The sequence below is a fragment of the Miniopterus natalensis genome, chromosome 20, assembly GCF_054644295.1.
Source record: "Miniopterus natalensis isolate mMinNat1 chromosome 20, mMinNat1.hap1, whole genome shotgun sequence".
Taxonomy (NCBI): domain Eukaryota; kingdom Metazoa; phylum Chordata; class Mammalia; order Chiroptera; family Miniopteridae; genus Miniopterus; species Miniopterus natalensis.
This window is the reverse complement of record NC_142100.1, coordinates 20,108,985-20,130,301: the sequence shown is the minus strand read 5'-3', so window position 1 is coordinate 20,130,301 and position 21,317 is coordinate 20,108,985. Positions and strand designations below refer to the sequence as shown.

The 21,317-nt window shown below is 41.4% G+C and overlaps 1 protein-coding gene across 3 annotated transcripts in view; it reads right to left on the bottom strand.

Moving 5' to 3' along the window:
- SPPL3 (signal peptide peptidase like 3) overlaps positions 1-20,686 on the bottom strand; it is a 60,425-nt gene extending 39,739 nt beyond the window's left edge. The window contains exon 1 of one of the 3 annotated variants that reach the window (XM_087828493.1): positions 20,498-20,686. Coding sequence is in view for 2 of the 3 variants with exons in the window: in XM_087828492.1 (XP_087684618.1) it covers positions 20,498-20,520 (23 nt within the window). In the remaining variant the exon portion in view is untranslated. The remainder of the gene's footprint in view (positions 1-20,497) is intronic. The other 2 variants (XM_087828492.1, XM_087828494.1) reach the window with 2 other exon arrangements.
- Between the last annotated feature and the right edge of the window lie 631 nt (positions 20,687-21,317).

The window sequence follows — 21,317 nt, the reverse complement described above, 5'->3', positions numbered from 1 at the left end:
GAAAAATAAACAGGGTAACTCTGTTTATATTTTTTTAAGTTAGGGAAGACCTATGTCACTTGAAATACAAGAAAAATAGAAGTTCTTAGAAGATTAAGGATAACCAGAGGAGGGAAATGATTATGTGGGCACAATTTTAGAGAAAACAGGAAAGAAGGGATTCGTTTTAGAGAGGAGAAATAACACCTCTACTGAGACCAGAAAGGTCAGATAAAAAATAATGGGCTGAAGTAGAGATGAGGGTTTATAAACATACTCATGCTAGAAAGTCTCAATCGCATCCATAAAACAGGATGTGTACAGGGTGGGTCACTCAGTGTGCAGTGAAGAAGCTACAACAGCCTGGCCGGTCTGGCTGTGGTTAAGCGTCATCCCGTGGACTGAAGGGTCCTGGGTTCGATCCCGGCCAAGGGCATGTACCTCGGTGCAGGCTCGGGCCCTGGACCTGGTCAGGGCACATATGGGGGCCAACCAGTTGATGTGTCTCTCTCACATCCATGTTTCTCTCTCTCTCTCCCTTCCACTCTCTCTGAAGAGCAATGGAAGAAATATCCTTGGGTGAGGATTAAAAAAAGAACAGGTTCAAAGAAAAGAGGGGGCCCGGCCAGCGTGGCTCAGCAGCTGAGCAATGACCTAAGATCCAGGGGATCGCGGTTCGAATTCCCGTCAGGGCACATGCCCAGGTTCTGGGCTCGATCCCCAGCAGGGGGCGTGCAGGAGGCAGCCGATCAATGACTCTCTCATCATTGACGTTTCTCTCTCTCTCCCTCTCCCTTCCTCTCTCTGAAACCAATAAAGATTTTTTTTTTAAAAGAAAAGGAGCGGGTTTATAAGTATCTTAAGCTGAAATTCCCTTAAATTCAAAGGTTGGTTTCGTAAGATAAATCAATCACCTGCTTTTATAAAATTTATGTTAGAAATTCTTTATATTGTATGAATACATAAAAAGGGACATTTGAATTCCCTTCAAAGAATAATGAGTATCTAAGTGCTATGGAAATCAGCCAGGTAAATATGCCAAAGATATTAAGAGTTGGGTGAGGCGAATGAACTGGGGATGGGGAAGGTTTTCCAGAAGATTGGCTGAAACGGGGAGGTATTTTAAGCGGAAGAGATGGCATACATGATAGTAAGATGATGAAAATGCACCGAGTTCGAGCGACTTACAGAGGATAAACACCTAATGAAATCATGGGAACCCGGTTTAGGAGACGCGTGAAGTGCCTTGTGAGTGGTATAGTAGTTAAGGAGATAGGTTCTGCAGTTAGACATCCTGGGTTCAAATCCTGGCTATCCTTTGCCATCTGTGTGACCTTGTGCAAGTTGCTTAACCAATGAAGTTATCTGGTAGATGGAGTGTTAATAACATGCCCTGGCCACTTTTGCTGAGTGGTTAGAGCGCTGGACTGCAGACTGAAGGGTCCTGGGTTTGATTCCAGCCAAGGGCATGTACCTTGGCTGCGGGCTCGATCCCTGGCCCTGGTCAGGGAATGTGCAGGAGGCGACCATTCAATGTCTCTCTCTGACATCGGTGTTTTTCTCCCCACACCCCCCTTCCACTCTCTCTGAAAAGCAATGGAAAAAATACCCTCGGGTGAGAATTAAAATAATGACATAAGTTTACCGCTCATGGGAATCATTACAAATTCTTCAGCTGGGGGTGATGAAATGAGAAGAGTAAGAACAATTATTTTCATAGTTCTATAGGGGTAATAACTAGTATTTACTAAAGATTGGGATTTTTCTGAATAATGTTGTTATTTAAACCTCATTAACCACCCTAGGAAATGCTTAACTTTTATTATCCCTAATTTACATATACGGACACTAAGGAAGAGAGAGGTGAAATATCTTGCTTAACTTTACAAAGTGATAAAACCGGGATTCAAATCCATTCAGTCTGAGTCAAGAAGCTCTCGAGTTCTCTGTTTACTCTGAAAAGCTGCCACTTTGGATTTCCCAAGTAAAGGCTTCCTAGCTATTAGTGACAATTATTTGTCATTTTCCAGCAGACAAATCAAGGCCAGCTCCCCGAGCCCCTCCCAGCCCCCCCCACCCCCGCAGAGACCCGAAGCCACACAGAGTGACCAGTGACCGAGGGCAGGTTGCAGCAGGGAGGTGGGAGAAAAAACGGGAACCCCTGCTGAGGTTAAACTCCTTACCTCCCACTGGGAAGCGCACTCCCACTGGACTACTTAATCCCACCGGTACTTCACCGCTGCCGGTACCACTCTACACTTTCCAGTGCTAATGTTCTGTTTCAATTTCATTGCCCCCATTTATTCAACTGGATTTTACCTGAATTAGATACTACAAGAGTATGAGGAAAAGGCACACCTACCCTATATAAACATTGGTAAACTTCACTGTCACTCAAAACAAAAACAGAAACAAAAATCACCTCTTAGTTAGTGTTTCCCAAAGCAGAGTCTATGGGACAAAAGTTTCTTAGGCAATTTAATTTATTTGCATGACTAAAAGCAGCGCCAAACAGATTTGGTGGTAAATGCCGAGCTAAAGAGAATTAACTTGACTACTGGGTTTTTCTTTTCTTTTTTTGTTAATCCTCACCCCAGGATATTTTTTCCATTGATTTATTTAAAGAGAGTGGAGGGGGATGGAGGGGAGAGGGGGAAGGAAGAGAGGCAGAGAGAGAGAGAGAGAGAGAGAGAGAGAGAGAGAGAGAGAGAGAGACACACACACACACTGACTGGCTGCCTCCGATAAGTGTCCTGACCAGGGCCTGGGATCAAGCCTGCAACTGAGGTACATGCCCTTGACCAGAACTGAACCCGAGATCCTTCAGTCCAGGAGGCCAACACTCTACCCACTGAGCCAAACCGGCCAGGGTCAGGATTTTTATTTCTAACTCTCCAGGGACATATCAAGAACTCCTATGTTGGACAAAATACACTGAGATTTTCATCTGTCCAAAGGAAATAACTTACTCATTCAGATGTTACATGAACAAACACCTGACACCAAACATCAAAAAAATAGTATTTTCACTAACATTAAAAATGTACACAATGTAGCAAAGTAAAAAACTGTAATGCAAATCATATTTCCTGATTCTTTTGATATTGTTTTAAGACTAATTAAGGGAAGAAGATACAAATCAAGCACATAGAGAGAAAGTTGCCATTAGTCCAAAATGCTGCAAATTCATAGATCTAGGTCAATCATTCTCAAAGTCCACGGTGCATCAGAATTACTGAAGGGCTTGTTAAAATACAGACAATGAGCCTCACTCCAAAGTTTCTCATTCAGAAGATCTGTGGCAGAACCAAAAATCTACATTTCTAAAAAGTTCTCAAGTGGTGTGGCCTCTGATAGTACAGGGACCATACTAAAAACCACTGTTTGATCTCTGGCAGGGTGGCCCAGTTGGCTGGAGTGTCATCCCAATGCATCAGGGTTGTGGGATCGATCCCCGGTCAGGACGCATACAGGAGTCAACCAGTGGGTGCATGGATGGGTGGGATTGCGGAGCAATGTTTTTTCCCTCCCTCCCTCCCTCTCTAAAATTAGTCAATAAATAAAAAAATTTTAAGCTGTTTTAGATAAAATGCGCCTTTTCATGGCAATTCAGAAAAGCTACAGAGTACATTATGAGAGCTGGTGAGGGGATAAATTTTTATCTGAAACAACAAAACAACAACATAACCCCCACCACCAGCAGCAACAAAAAACAAAACAGTTACAGCTTAACCCTTCCTCAAACAGAAGAAAACTGAGCTAACTGAGCTACTCAAATTGAGCTCCTTGAGGTTTGTGCAAGTTACCAATTTACTCTTCACTGACAGCTCTGCTAAGACTGTATGTGATAATACCTGTAACAGCCTCCTGTGAGGGGGCAGAGGAAACTAACGCTTGGAAAAACTCAAGAGTTCACTATCAAGTACCAGAATAATTGCCAACATTCAGTGGGGAGATAGTAAATTATTTTTATAAACATGGCCCATCCACCCCTGAGCTTTAGACGACTGAAGAAACTAATGAGTTTTGGTAGTGCTTGTCAAATTACACACTTAAGAGTTAAATAACTAAATCTAGTCCTGCTGACATAAAATAGAAGTATACAAGCAGACAGCACAGTTTTTAAAAAAGATCAGGTGTGATGTGCTATGTGGTCACCTCTCTCTTATAGCAACAACACATATAATTCAGTAAAAGTAACCGATGGGCAAGTGTCTGAAGCCCTATCACAGCCTTGACAGTCAAATAAATATTAAATTGCATTCAGTATGTTTTATTAAGGCACAAAAGTATCCAATTATTACTAGAAAGATTTTCTAAAAGACTCAAACAAAAATGGCTCTTAATTGAGTCAACCTAAATTTTAGCCACCCTGAAATCCCCAAAGTCTAAGCCTCATTATACTACAGAACTTCGAAAAGGTTATGAACAATGGAAAGCTCAACTTCCTGTTTTTCCTATTCCTTTTAAATAACAGACATTGTCAAATGTTTCCAAAGCAAGATTTTTTGTGTGTTTTTTTGGTATAACCAAAACCTGCTCAACTGAGAGAAACAGTGCGGTAACAACAGAATTCTTACAGTGACGACATTCATGCTACTTATCTGGACCTAATATCAAGCCAGGACTTTCAGGACATGCACGTAACTCGTGATGACTCTCCGGCAAGGGGAAGTGAGAGAGAGCGCGAGCGAGAGACGAAGCGTGCAGAGCTTGTCTGACCCTACCCTTAACATGCAGGGGAGAGGAAAGGAAAATCAGGAGCCTTCCCGCCAGTTTCTGCTCTTTGAGTGGAATGATCACAAACCCCAGAAGTGCAAGAATGACTGGGACGTAAAGGAGACTATCAATGGTTATGTCTTTTCCTGCTGCCGTGACGAGCAACAGCAAAGCACAAATGATGCTCAGGCGATGGAAAGCACCAAAACCGTTCAATCCACATTCAGAGTTGTAATAAACTAATGATGCAGAGCCCCATTATAATCCGGACAGCACAAAAAATGAACAGAAATAACAGTTTATTGGCATTTTTCAACTACCTAACTAGAAGCTGACAAATATATATAAACTAATTTTTGTCAAGTAAAGCATAGGTCCCCGCTATTTAGCATTATGACTTCAAAGCTTAATTTTCAAATAAAATTACTGGTCTCAAGTAAAACAACACTTGCTTCAGAAATGTGTTCAGTCCTCTTTTAGGCAGTAAAACCGCCATACTCTTTGGCTGGGTAGTTTGGTTGGTTAGGGCATCATCCTAATACGCCAAGGTTACAGGTTCTATCCCCGGTCAGGGCCCAGACAAGAAGCAACCAATGAATGCATAAATAAGTGGAACAACAAATCAATGTTTCTGTCTGTCTTTGTCTGTCTGTCTCTTCCTCCCTCCCTTCCTTCCTCTCTCTCTCAAAAAAAAAAAAAAAAATCAATAAAAAATTAAATTAAGAAAAAGACTGTAATACAATAAAGGCTGAGCATAACTCTGAAAGGCCCAGAGAGTGAATCATGATTAATGTAAGCCAGTGCTGTCCAAGGAAATTTTCTGTAGTAATGAAAACGTTGTCACTTGCAAATGAGAATGATGGGACCTGTGCTTCCAAATGCTGTGAAGGTACAACCCACATAGTGTTTGACGTGGGGCCTAACACACAGAGAAGTACTTAGAAAATGTTAGCAATATTCTAGAGATTACTTATAACTAGGCAGTAGATGTATCCTATTTTGTAGCAAAGAAACTGTGTACAGCAGTCAAAATGAGGCAGCACCTCCAGGAAGGAGCCCAGGCTCTAGAGCAGTATTTCCCCAGTTAGCCTGAAGGAATTACCTATTGGGCCTACCAATCTAGAGTCCTGGGCTCCACCCTAGATTTAGTAGATCAGAAACATCAGGAAAGGGCCTAGGAGAGGAGGGAATTAACTATAAGGAGGCACAACAAAATTATTTGGAGTGATGGAAAGAAATGTGATGGTGATTTCACAACACATGTATTTATCAAAAAAATAACTGAATTAAACAGTTGAAGTGGGGGGATTTTACTGTAGGCGATTAGACCTCAGAAAGCTGATTAAAAACTTAAAAAATTAAATGGGAAATGAAAAATCTCAAAATTAGAAATGAGAATCATACAAGCCAAAATAAAAGGGATCAGATTAGCGAATATCATGCATATTTACACACTAGGAATTTTTAAAATGTAAGTTTGATGGATAATACGCTGTTTAAATACTAAATACTAAAACTGACACAAGAAAACACTAGTAAACAAATCTATCACAGAAGAGTCTAAGATAAAAAGTTACCCAACCACAGCTTTTCTTTACCCCTACAAGAACAGGAACACCAACAGCTTTACACCAGTTAAAGCTTTCTAACAAAAATGTGCCATATTGATCTCAAAGTGCTGTGGAGGAAACACTGGTCAGGTCTTAAAACTGTAAGATCAAATTTAGAAAACTACCGGGCAATCTCGTATATGAACAATGATGTGATACTTAAAACTCAAGCAATTAAAGCAATAACTCAAGAGATTTATTAAAAACTACTTAATAGGTTTCGTTTCAAGAATGCAAGGCTTTTAAAACAATAAATTGTTACAATTAAAAGATTCATACAAAAAGTCATGATAGCAATAGACTACATTTTATAAAATTCAACCAATCGCCTTTTTGTAAACTGCAATGAAGAACTTTTTTCTCTTTTTTCAACATGATTTTAAAAATCGACAGCACAAATTTGATGGTTGAACATTAGTGGTTTTCCACTTAAGAGACCAAGGGGCACCTGACAGGTGTGGCTCATGCCTGGGTTGCAGGCTCAATCCCCAGCAGGGGGCGTGCAGGAGGCAGCCGATCAATGACTCTGCCATCACTGATGTTTTTCTCTCTCTCTCCCGGACTCTCTCTGAAATCAATAAAAATAAGAATTTTTTTTTAACTTTTCTTTCTTTAATCCTCCCCCGAGGATATGTGTTGTTTTTTTGTTAGTTTTTTGAGAAAGAGAAGGAGGGGAGAGAGAGAAACACTGATTGCCTCCCATATGCACGCTGACTGGGGATGGAACCCTCAATCCAGGTACCTGCCCTGACTGGGAATCAAACCTGCAACCTTTTGAGGTACTAGATGAAGCTCCAACCAACCGAGTCACCTGGCCAGGGCAAACCTAAACTTTAATGGGGAAAAATTGGGTTGGTTGCAGAGGACTATACCATGAAGACAATTTTGTCCATGTTAAAAAAATAGATGTAATATACTTCCAATTAAAACACTAACCAGATATTTTATAGAACTTAAGAACTTAGAAAGTCAAAGAACATTCTGTAAAAGCATAGATAGGATTAACCCTGAAGAATACTAAAAGCAATGCCTAATCAATGGACTGGGTCTCAAGTTGATAAAGGGCTTCCCCTTGCAAAATAAAAACAAATAAGCTGCTGATTCATTCATTTGCTGACCATCTCCGACGCCAAGTTTCTGTTCAGTGTTTAAATGGTACACTCATGATAGAGACAATCTTTTATTTTCTAAATCATAGTTTATGTTATCTGAGGTACAGCTAAAATGAACACTTCATGACTAAGAATCCATAACTCAACGCTCATATATATGAAGTATTGCAGGTTAAATGTTATTTTCTTAAATATCTCTAAATGAATGTCTTAAATCTTTCTGTTGTATGTATAATTTTATCATATAATACACACTGAAATAAAACTAGAGCTTAATATTTACTTGTCCTGTGGACAAAGTAAGTGTAGTCACCTCTGGAAAAGCACCTGTATTACGTACCTGTATTACCTCCCAGTAAACTTAGGTATGTAAGCTGACCCTCACTCTCCAAAAAGCTACACACCCGGTCTGTTAGGTAATTCTATAGGCTGTGTCTTTTCTTCAACAAGTTAGGATTTAATTTCCTGTCCTTATCATTGCTTGATTTGATACAAGAAAGAACACAACCTTAAGCGGCACTTCCCAAAATAGTGTTGAGAGAGAAATGTTCCAGGTATTGTAAAGATGCCAAGCAAACTCTTCCCTTGAGCAAGTGTCTTAACATTTAAAGAAAATTAAACAGGTTTCTTTTTTACTGCCCGATTTCTCAGAGCTCATAATATGCTAATTCAGACTATGAATTTCCAAGAGAGGGATTTAATATGCATCCTTTCTCAAGCTTACTTGATTAAAGGTTCCCTTTATTCTTAGAGAACCATTAATGGCAAAGAGCCCTGGCTTTGGAGTCAAAAATACCAGTGTTCAAACTCTAGCTCTGCCACTCATTAACTATATAATCTTGGATGAGTAATCAGTTTTTCACCTGTATATGGGGAAAACATTATTACCCACACTTCAGAGGACTGACTGAAGGGTGAATAATAATAAACTGTTAACTACGTGCTTGATCAACTTTAAACAATTGCAATTTTCCTCTGGAGAGTGAAAGCTGATGATACTTATTCCCATACACTCCACCTTCCCTTTCCCTTCCTTTTCTTTTTTCTTCCAGTTTTCATTCCTGGAATTAATATTCCTATCTGTCTTTTAATTTAACTGTTAATTAGGTAGCCATATTCAAAAACTCTCCTACATATTGACTTGCATCATTCATCTGAATACTGGGACAGAATGAAAAAAAAATAAGTTAGTGGGGTCAAGATATATTAAGTGAAAAAAGCAAGACATAGGATCATAGTATGTATATAGTACACTATCATCCTATTAAAAAGGGATTACACAAAAGAATGAAATTGATGCTTACCATACACAAAAATGGACCCAAAACAGACCAAAGTCATAAATGTAAGAGTTAAAATTATATACCTTGGCCGGTGTGGCTCATTTGGTTAAGCGTTGTCCTGTGTACAGAAAGGCTGAGGGCTAGATTCCTGGTCAGGGCACATGCCTGGGTTGCCAGCAGGAAGCGTGAAGGAGGCAGCTCATCGATGTCTCTCTCATATGTGTTTCTCTCTCTCCCTCTCCCTTCATCTCTCTAAAATCATATTTTTAAAACATAAATAAAAAAATGTATTTTTTAAAAAGATGGTAACATAAAATGTTACTATAAATTTTACAGATTAAGTAAAATTTTAGGGAATTGTAATTACTCATTGAGGGTCTCTGATTTTCAACGATGAATTTTTGTGTAATTTTTTATAAAAAATCAAGTCACAAATATATATATTTTTTTAATATTTGGGAATGGTCTTTATATATGTGTATTTTTTAAAGAATTGAAAGGTACGTAACAAATTTACTGAAAAATCTCTGAGTTGGTGGGACTGTGGGTGGTTTTCTTTTCTTTCTGTGTTTATCTGCATTTCCCAAAATTGCACCAATAAAATATGTATTACAGTACCATAATCTTTTGGCCAGAGATGTTTCAGAATCCTGATTTTTTTTTTTTCTTCCTTTTAAAAAGGCAACACAGGCCCTGGACGAGTAGCTCTGATGGTTAGCGTATCATCCCGATACACCAAGGTTGGGGGTTCAATCCCCAATCAGGGCTCATACAAGAATCAACCAATGAATGCATCAATAAATGGAACAACAAAAAATCAATGTTTCTCTTTCACACTTGCTCTCTCTCCTTTCCTCTCTCTCTCTCTATAAAATCAATATAAAGGGAAGGAGGGAGGAGGGAAGGAGGAAGGAAACACAGTACCTTTAGGTACTGTTATGATTACCTAACATTCCTGCAGGGTCTGGGGCAGTAATCCATAAATGAACATAAATATTTCTGCAGCAAAGTGAAGAGTCACACTAAGAAGGATAAATGGGTGCTATAAATAACTTCACATCAGTTAAGGTTTTCTGTTTTTGCTACCAGAACAAAATCTAAATTACATTTTATCACCAAAGGAGTGGAATTATTTAGTTCACAAGACCAGAGAACAGGTAAAGCTTCCAATTCTGTCCCCACTGGTTCAACCAACGTGGAGTTTAGTCAGTGCAAACTGTGCACTCAGTTGAAAACAGGTAAAATAGCCCTTAAATTAGTATTTCATAATACCCCAAATTCAAAAAGACAATGTTTCTCTTAGGAAGGTTAAGGCTTTCAAGCACATTTCAAAAATGAAGAAGTTGATGAACAAGTGTCAAAATATAATGTATCTGGAAATTATCAAAATCACATGTATATAAAAAACTCAACATAGCCAGCAAATAAGCTGTTGACCCAAAAGGCAGTATTACTCACTATATTCTACAATTCCATAATTGTGCACTGAAGACCTATAACACATAAGGATCTCACGTGGCCTTCAAATTCAAATCCATGAACTCGCAAATGGGCCCTGGGCCCACACTATCACAAATGCCAAAACTCAAAGGCGAATGCTGTAGGATGAACAATGTAAATTAAGTACTGACCCTTGTTCTCTTGGTCAGAGAATTCCATTTATAAACCCCCAATCCAACAGCACATGAATTCCACTTATAATAGCTGCACATCAACACTCAGAAAACCAGAATAAGCTGATGAAACACTTGTTAGACTATTACGGCACCTAAGTCAGTGATACTTAATACGACAGTCGAATCTGGTGAAAGTATTTGTGCTAAACGTGCACGTGCCCACACCCAGTGTCACTGAAGTGCTGGTCAGTGTGCTCCTCATCCCTAACACATGCTTCAGGCAGTGACCCAGAACTGATCACAGACATCAAGGACTCACAGTTCAATTGCCTTCAGGGGCTACGTAAATAATATAAACTAGTGCTGCAGAGGTTCATTGTACAGCAATAGAAAGTGGTGGGGGCTTAGGCAAATTAGAAAATACATGCTATGAGTAAAGGTACTCAAATAGTAAGACACTTTTAACCAAATTCAGTCCCTCTAGTAATCAAATGATTGACTGGGATACAGTCTATACTATACAATGGCCCGCTGAAATCTTCAAATTGTCTTAATTACATTTGCTAGCATCTGACACAGCAAATGCCGTAAGTCTCTAACAACACTATATCCTCCTGGAAGAGACAGGATCCTGTTTATTCTGCTTTAGTTACTATAGTGAAACCCCAACAGGCATAAAGTCATTCATTAATTAGAGAGATCAAATCTACAACCTCATCCTGTCTGACCAAGTAAGCTATGTGGTTAAACAGTGCAAGTAGCATATAACTGATAAAGTACAGGCCAAAACAGATCCTGAACCTCTAGAACAATCAGAGTAAGGACCAAACAGCAGCAGCAGTTCCAAGAGATTTCTTTCATTTGCTAAAGAACTACAACCTGGCACATCCTTAACGAGGGAGAGCCATTTTTTTTCTTTCTCCTAATCCCTACTCACAAACAAAAATCTGAGCTGCAAGGAGCTTGCTTCTCTATATCCCTCTAAAGACCCTCTTCTATTAAAAAAAAAAAAAGCAATAACAATATAAAATTAAAGAACCAGTAATACAAGCTGATCAAGCACTTGTCTGCTTTTACTAAAGATACACAAATCATACATATATGTGAGCAGAAGCTCTTAGACCTGTTGTTCAATATGGTAACTGCTAGTCTAAACTGAGACTGTGTACTAAAAAAATCATGTAAAATTTTGTTAACAATTTTCGTATTGATTACACGCAATCAATGACACAATAAATATTTTTGATATACTAGGCTAAATAAACTATATTATTAAAATTTCACGTTTCTTTTTACTTTTTAATGTGGCTACTAGAAAACTTTAAATTACGTATGTACCTTACATTATATTTCTATTAGACAACAATGGCCCAGAAAAGGTCACATTTTACAGCTAATTCCTCTAGTGATTACCTTCTTGGCAAGGAAGATATATGGAGGACTTCCTCCGCACTCCCAACCCCCACAAAAACTTCAGTCATTAAACCAGTTCCAGTCCCAGGAATCATGATGATGCAGTAGGTTGCCAGAGTAATTTGGTCACTCACACATCAAACATTCATTCCCGATTAAGTTCTCTTCACAACTCATGACAAATCCATCATTTAAAAAAAAAAAAAAAAAAAGAACTCTCTCAACTTAAAACTACAGATAAAAGAATATCTTTCCAAGATCAGTTTCTCCTTCTCTCTGCCTTTAAATACACAATTCTCTCCCTCACTAAGAAAGAAAACAAACAGCGTGGCTCAGCGGTTGAGCATCCACCTAGGATTCAGGAGATGGCGGTTCAATTCCGGTCAGGGCACGGTCAGGGCACATGCCCAGGTTGCGGGCTGGATCTCCGGTCAGGGGCATGCAGGAGGCAGCTGATCAATGATGACACTCTCATCACTGATGTTTCTCTCTCTCTCTTTCTCTCCCCCCTTCTTCCTCTCTCTGAAATCAATAAAGACATATTTTTTAAAAGAAAGAAAACAAAGGACCCTTATGACCCTGTGGTCAATATCAACCATCCTCTTTCCTTTTGTCTTTCACACCTACCTTCTCAAACAAATGGCGCATACCCAAAGGGTGCCTTTATTTCTTCATTACCCATCCCTAATTTGGCTTTCACCCTCACAACTCTGATCTTTATTAGTGCACTTTCAATAATTACTTCCTTTGTAAGTTTAATAGCCTGTTTTTTCTTGTCTTTGAGCTCTGCAGCTTTTACACTCCTGCCCCTAAAAATTCTCTGCCTTTTCTTTCATCACCATTGCACTTTCCTAATTCTCCTACCTCTGGGAGCTTCCTCTGACTCTTCTTTCTGTGGTTTCTCAATTGCTAGTTTCCCAAGTCTCAACTTCTGGTCTTCCATTCCCTCTCTATGCACTCCCTCTCGGTTAATTGACCTAGCTCAAATCTTTAACTACCTCTAGTTAGCCTAGCTGTGGCCCCATGTGGCATTTCTGTAATAAGACTAGATTGAGCATCTATGAAAAAGTTATGTTTGAAATATTAAGGTATTAGATCTTAATATTTTCAAGATATCAGTGCTTGCAATAATCAATGGCATAGATAAAAGAATTCGTTCTCTAAAACTTTTACTTCTAACAGTATTCTTTTGCAAGCATTTTTGAGAAATGAATGTAAATTTCTAGAAGTTTATAAAGTCAAAGCATATAATCAAGGCAAGTCTTGAATATTTAGTCAAATCTAAAAGGTCAAACTAGCCCGGCTGGGAGTGGCTCGGCAGCTGAGCGTCGACCTAGGATCCAGGCGATCTGGGTTCAATTCTCAGTCAGGGCACATGCCCAGGTTGTGGGCTCGATCCCCAGTCGGGGGCGTGCAGGAGGCGGCTGATCAGTGACACTCTCATCATTGATGTTTCTATCTCTCTCTCTCCCTCTCCCTTCCTCTCTCTGAAATCAATAAAGATATATTTTTTAAAAATAAATAAATAAAATAAAATAAAAGGTCAAACTAGACAACTCTGGGCAAAAATTAAGACAAGGAAACTACAATACAAAGTTAAGCAACATACTTAGGTCAAAATGTCTATATAACCAGGTACTTTGCTACACATGCCTAGTTAGTTCAAAAGTGAAGTCCAAGCCTGAAGCCCTCAGATGAAGGGAAGTGGGTGTGCCTGGCAGACTTGGTGTGGAGTAAGAAAACAGATAAGAAACTGCTAAAGGCTCCTCCTTAAGCCTCTTAGGGTAGAAAAAGTTCCTGTGCATTCTAAAGGAAACCAAGAAAAAACTAGGATTATGTATACCACTGCTTCTCATTTAAGTAACTTTTGAGGGAAACTGCCTTCAAAAGATAAAAAAAAAGTATTTTATGAAAGCCCTAGCCGGGGTTTCTCAGTGGCTAGAGCATCACCCAGTGGTCCTGGGTTCGATTCCTGCCTAGGGCATGTACCTTGGTTGCAGGCTCAATCCCCAGCCCCGGCAGGGGTGCATGAGGGAGGCAACCAATCAATGTGTCTCTCTCACATTGATGGTTCTCCCCCCACTCCCTCTCTCCCTTTCACTCTCTCTGAAAAGCAATGGAAAAAATATCCTCGAGTGAAGATTAAAATTTTTCTTTTAAAGTACCTTATAAAAAAAAAAATAGCCTTTATTCAGTTCACAATATTTCTTCATTTTATGAAATGTAGCAATGGACAATGAAACCTGTGACTAAGAGGAAATTACTTTAGAAAACATTTCACAAACAACAATATAACTCTATGACAATTTGCAAACTTATTTATATTTCTCTTTATATGACATTATTTGAACATATTAATAGAATTCTCACTAGAATGGACATGTCATGTTTAAATGCTGGTTAAATTGTGAAACAAGAAAAATCACTGCTGTAGTGAGGAACTCTATCTAGAACCTATCTGGATCTAACAATGTAGAGAACAAATAACTTGCTTTTTTATTGCACTTAGCAATGCACAAAACATTTTCTATACATTATCCACTGAATCCTCACAACCCATACAAAATACAACACTGGGGGACTATGACAAGAGTAGGTCACAATCAGAGATGACAATCATCCTCAAACTAACTCATTAAGTGAGGATTACAAAATACGATACAACTCCAAGTTGCAAATGTCCCTTCCACCAAAAAGTTACGGGTTCAATTCTGGTGAGGGATTTATACACAAAACAAATAAAACCAATTATTTTCCTTTACTCCAAAGAAGGGACCATTTAACTTCAAAGAACATATTACAGAATTTTAAAAATCAAACTATCCTTATGGCTCTACTGCCAGGGATGTATCAATCACATAAAGTTTCAGATGCCAAATGTAGCCAACTAAAAAACAGCATTTGGTTAGATACTCTTTTTAGGGCATTCCATGAGATGGTCTGATGAAACAGGTAAGAATGGAGAAAACTAAGTAAGTTATTAATGTTGAAGTAAAATGCAATTATATAGTAAATACCACCTCACAATTCAGTGGCATTGTTATCTCTAACATAAATGATCACATAAATATCTATTTTTAAAAATGCATGGCCCTGGCTGGATGGCTCGACTAGTTGGAGCATTGTCCCCTACACCAAAAGGTCAAGGGTTCGATTCCCAGTGAGGGCACATATCTAGGTTGTGGGTTCAATCCCAACCAATCCATGCCCCCCCCCCCTTTCTCTTCCTCTCTCCCTTCCTCTCTAAAATCAATAAACATATCCTCAGGTGAGGATTTTTTTAAAAAAGAATATTTAAAAATAAATAATAAAATTTAAAAAGCCCGAACATTGAGCATTTTAATTCACAGTACTACTTGATTAATTACAGGCCAATATGGTTACAAGCACTACAGCTATTTTTCCCCAAAGGCTTTGTAAGAAACAGTGAGGAAAATTATTTCAATACAAATTCATGCTCTTAAGCTCTGGCTAATTTTAGTTTGAATCACACATCGCCAAAACATTATCACAGCACTTTAACTATAGGCAAAACATGTTTTTAAAAAAATGAGCAAATCTAAAGTCTATGATACTAGACACACATTTTCCACTAAAGTTTTTCTCTGAATAACTTTCATCAAATGCAACGATCACACAATCACTGTGATTACGACAGACATAATGCAATGATATACAACAGTCTGAAAGTAGAAGTGACTTCCATTAGTTCTAGACATCGGAATTATTTTGAGTTTCAGGTTCAGCACTACTTGCAAATACCTGACAGGGTAGTACCCATTTTCACAATATATCACCTCCACCTGTTTTTATAACCCAGGCACTGGAAAAAGTACTAAAACAGAATCTTATTCTCATGTAACTTTATTCTCGTGTAACTTTCAGTTTGTTTACTGTCTGTCACAGACACACAGGAGATCAGACCATGAAGAGCCTTACCAAGGAGTCTGGATTTTATTCTAAGTATGGCCAAAGGCCACTGAAGAGTTTTAAGCAAAGAAGTGACATCATCTACCCGGAGTGGTTTGGAGGCCACTGAGAATGGCCATTGTGTGGAGAATGGAGGGAACCCAGTGAGGAGGTTAATAGGAAACTCAAGTGAAAGAGGGTAACGTAGTGATTGTGGAAATGGAAGGAGACAGATTCAATGCCACTCTTGTCATCAAACAGTCTTGGCTATGAACCCCTTTACTGTTTACATCTATGGGTAAGTTACTTAAACTCTTTGAGCCTCAGTTTCCTTACTTAACAATGTTTGCAAAGCCCTAGCACACAGAAAACACAATAAACTATTAAACTACTTTGGTAACAAAATTCATCTGCAGGAGGTTCACATGTACTGACTTCATTTTTCCTCCTAAACCAACATTAAGCCTACTATTAGTAATGTTTAGCAAGGTTCAAGTGCAGTTATAGATAAGTACTACACTGACTCCATCAAGCGACAAACTCCTGATTCTCACAGGAAATTACACTAAAAGTGCTGCTCATAGATATACATGGAGCAGAGAGTCTTCTCCAATTGATCAGTCTAGTCTGCACCTTCAATTTGTATTTTCACATGCTTTCATTTCCTCAATATTTAAGAGTAAAAAGACTATGAGCAGAATCTTGTGGGCAAATGATAAAGATTGTGCTGTCACTACCAATTATTTTAATTTCTTCTGTTAATAGCTTTTATTTAAAATTTTATCAAGGGATGGCATTCCTCGTTCTTACAGTACTGAGGACACCAGAAAACTAAGTTACCAGAAACTCTCTAAGTACATGGATTATAAAATCTATCTGCAGCTTCCCTTATGTTTAATTCATTCAACAAAGGATGAGCCACCCTAAAATCATATTCAACCACTCAGTATGTATTAAGCAGGGGTTATGGGTAAGACAATATGCCAGGCACTATGAGAGCACAAAGGTCAGTGTAATAAAGCCTTACCCTCGAGGAGTTTACAAACCAGTGAGGAGACTAGGTACTCACAGTTGAAAAGGAAGGAGTGATACAGACAGAACTACAAGAATTAAAAATAAAGAGATCGCTTTCTGTTGAGGTGGTGAGAAAATGCTTCACAGCTAGGTGGAATGCGAGCCAGAGCCTTGGGTAACAGGATTTTGATAAAATTTACTAGGAAGAAAGCAACCACAAGAAACCAGGAAACAGCATGAATTTATATATAGGAGCTTTTTTCAATGAAAAAATTAAACCTGTAAAAGTATACAGAATAAAACCATGAACCTACATGTACTCATCACTGAGCTTCAACAATTATCAACTCATGGCCAATCTTGTTTTATAATTTGCATGTCTTATTATACAAAAATCCTAAAGGCAGCTTTTCTTTTTTTTCTTTTTTCTTTTTTTTAAATATATCTTTATTGATTTCAGAGAGAGGAAAGGAGAGGGGGAGATAGAAACATCAATGATGAGAGAGTAATTGATCGGCTGCCTAGCCCGCAACCTGGGCATGTGCCCTGATCGGGAATCGAACCCCAATCGCCTGGATCCTAGGTCAATGCTCAACCACTGAGCAACACCCAGCTGGGCAAGGCAGCTATTTTCATATGCTGCTACGTTCTTCACTGACTCCATCTCAGACAAATCTATACAGCCACACTACTCTCAACAGGTTGCTTCTACTGAAGGCTACATACAAATAAAGTGCAAGAGTCTATTTTAAACAAAACAATCAATTCCCAATTGTTTGCACAAACCAAGGGAACGGTAACAAAGATATTGCAAAATGACAGATAACCCAAAACTCAGTTTACATGTAATTTTGGAATACCTTTTCCATACTTATATTTCAATAAGAATGAATAAAATGGGAGAATTCATGTCAAACAAAATAGAGCATCAAAGCTGAAGTATCTTGGGCAAATCACTTGGTCTCCTTGTCCATAAAACATAAAAAAATCACCTACCTCAGGGACTTATAAGAATTAAATGAATTAACACTGTCCACAAATTCTGCACCTTTAAGCTAAACAACATGTAACAAAACCTATTTTACCATAGGCTAATTGATATAAACAAGAGCTAAGTTCCTGTGGCATCTCATGGTTATAACAAAACGACACTGAGCGAAAGGGCATTATTTGAAGACCTGGCTATATTAAATGCCACATGGTAGTTCCCTATGCTGTTACCCAGTTGACAGAAAGACCTACAAAGCTTCCTGGTTTCCTAATCCTCTCCCCTCATACACCGCCCTCTCAAGATGATTTAAGAACTTTCATCCCAAAACACACTAAATGTGAGGGGCTAAGCATTATGAGTTCAAGGAGCTTTGCCTGTGAAACAAAAAAGGAGCTGAAACTGAAGAAAGTATTTTAGTAGGGTAATTCTTGTAAACTTGTCAAACTTCACAAAATAATCCCTTAATCACTAGAGAGAGCCGTCCAACATCACAGAGGTGGTGTGTGGCCAACCTACGTAGTAAAACACTCATTTTCCCCATTTCTTGGCTGCTGGGTTTACTCTCTCAATCAACCACAGCCTCTGTACAGCACAGTAAAAACAGGAGGGCAGCCATCACCACTCTTAGCTATGCCAGAGTGCTAAGAAGTTCAAGATGAGTTAGTTACAAGACAAGACAGGAACATCTTACTTCATTTCTTACTCTGTCCATAAAAAAGCTCAAATTGTAGGCACTCTCTCCTTGAAGCACGCCCATACCCCTCCTTTTCTCCGGCATATATATTTGCCCTTTCTCCTAAACTCTAAGGGTCTCCACAAGACTTGCAACTGGGGGAGCAGCGGGCAGTAGCAGCTTGTCCCGGGCTAACCCCCTGAACCAATCTCCAAGGCCTCCTTTTCTCTGACTGTGCAGTGAGCTAAAAGCAGCCCCCGCTCGGCCCACTTCTGTTACTGACTGACTTCTCAGAGTCCACATAGCCCTGTGTGGCTCACTTCTTTCCTATAACGTTTCTAGAGGGCCAAAGCAGCCTCGCCTAGTCCCTCTCTAACCTAAGGACTTCCTTTGTTTCACTGTCCCCAGCTTTAATAAATAAACGTACTCTCAAAATAAAAAAAGCTCGAATTATAATATTGTGTTCCATATCACCTGCTACTGAGAGACACTGCTCACTGTTGCTCAAAACTATCAAATTAGTTTACACATTTAAAAAAAATACAAATGCTGTCACAACTGTTCACCAAGGTTTTAATTATTCTCTTAGCATTACTTTATCAATCTCTCAGTTATCTTCTTGAGATTGTATAGACATCACTGAAGTTCCTTTTTGATTTATCACCATCAGTCACCAATCCTCTTTCCCTATGTGAAGACAGGAGATCTTATCATTAACCCCCACACACACCACAAATCACCCAGTCAATTAAAACCTTCTATCTCAAACCATTTATTTTCAGATATGACCCATTTCTTTGCTGTTTCCCTAAGATAATTATAATGTAGTAAAATACAGCACTTTACAGTTTGCTGTGTGCTTTGTACTCATATAATCCTTACAGCCTATGAAAAAGGTAATTTCCCTATTTTATCCACAATGAAAAAGAAATGGGGAACCTACTGTCTTGTCTAGTTATAAAGTAAGTTAGTAGCTGTCTAGTTATAAAGCAAGTCTTCCAACTCCAAACACCAGGCACTTTCTTACTTTATCATGCTCTTCTCTAGGAAGGGACAGCCTACAGTTCGGCCCCAAACCATTTGCTTCAAAGAGTAAACCACCTTCGGACAACCTCTCTCCACTGCAACCAGATCTCCCATCCCCACACCCACAATCACCCCTTTTCCTGTTTCCTCACCCTCCAGCGATTACTTTCTCCCCACCATCCAATCTCCACTCTTCATGAGTACATCATCAATCACCCCTTTAACCCCTCCTGCAAATATTCCACCTCTGCATGTTAAAGACGGGCCTCTCATCTCCCTTTCCCCCAAACTTTGGTACTCCCTACTCAGGGTAAGTATGCTCTCACTTCTTAAGCTACATAATACGCTTCTCAGTCCTTAACAAGCTACTTAATAACTTTAAAAGTCCCCTAAAAATAGACGTAACTTGCAGATTCTCCATCTCCAGGGTGCCACGCCACTTTGAATTCTGAAGAACAGCCCTTACAAAGATTCTGCCCATGCCCCAATGTCGCCGACTTCTTTCCACAAGTTGGTTAGCCAAAGTGGCTCCCCCCCTCCGACCTCTTCACCAGAGACTCCTCTCCCTGGTTCCCAAGAGGCTTCCTTCCCTCACACCTGGGCCTCCGCCCAACCCACCGACCCTCCCTTCACTCCCCATTCCACTGCTAAGCAGCAGCAGCCCCAGGTGAGGCGGCGGCTCCCCGTTCACAACTTCCAAGTTGAGCCTCTTGTCACCTGTCCTCGCTCAGCCTAGTGGCCCACCTTAGCTCCTGTCCGCCTCGCTCCACCCTTCCCATTCCTCCTGCCCAGGAGCCATCCCCTCAAATCAGTTCCAGGTGCCCGTGGGATTCAACTTTCCACCCGTGGGCGTCCCACCCCTGGGGTCAAGCTCCCCTCCTCTATCAGCTGCTCCGCCCAAGACCAGATGACATCCGCCGCGGCCCCCGCCGCCGCCTCCATCCCCTCTCTCGGACGCCGGGTCCCCGGCTGCTCCGCCTGCCCCGAGCACTACCCACCCCCTCTGGTGGGAACGAGGGGGGCGTGCACCCCAACACGCGCCCCCCCTCCCAACACGCACCTGTTCCTCCTCCTCTTCCCCCCGGGCCCGCCGCGCCGGCGCCCCGACCCCCACCCTCGCCGCGCCCCGGCCTTCCGCGACCCCGCACTCACCACGAGTAGGTCTGCTCCGCCATGGCGCTGACTCGCAGGGGCTCCGCTCCGCTGCAGGCTCTGGCCGGGCCCGGCGGCAGGGGAACGGACGGGCGACGGGCTCGCTCGGGCCGCGAGCGGAAGGCGCGGCCGCGGCCCGGCGCTCGCTCCCTCGCTCGCACGGCGGGCGGGCGGGGAAGGAGGCTGGCAGGAGAGGCCGCGCTCCGAGGCGGCCCCGCTCCCTGGACCCCGGGGCGGGGCGGGCTCTGCTCTCGGCCTCCCTCACCGGCGGCGGCGGCGGCGGCTCCGCTGCGGCTCTAAACCCAACATGGCGGCGGCGGCGGCGGCGGCGCTGAGAACAAGGGGGCCCCGGGGCGCGCAGACGGCAAGTGGGCCCCGCGCTCACTGCGCGCTGGGCCGCGGGAGCGCCGTGCTCGGGCGGCGGCGGCGGCGGCCAGGGGACATGGCCGGCGGGCGGAGGTGACGGCGGCGGCAGCGGCTGAGGGGGGCGCTAGGCGGTGAGGCGAGGCCGCTCGGCTCACACCCGCGGAGAGGCGGAGAGGAGGGGGCGGGGGCGAGGCCTGGCCCCGCGCGTGTCACGTGCCCAAAACACGCTCACGTGACGCGCGCGCCCCGCCCTCGCGCCCGGCCCATGCGCGGAGACGTCGGTTCGAGGCGACTGTTGCTCGCCAGGCTCCTGAGATTGGGCCGTCCCCCTCCTCCCCGCCTCCCCCCGCCTGGTGCCGCCCCCTCTCCGGGCGGAGCGGTCGCCTCGTTCCCCCACCCCCTTTCCCTTGCCGAGGGGCTGCCGCAGCCAGCCAATCAGGAGCCCCGAAGCGCG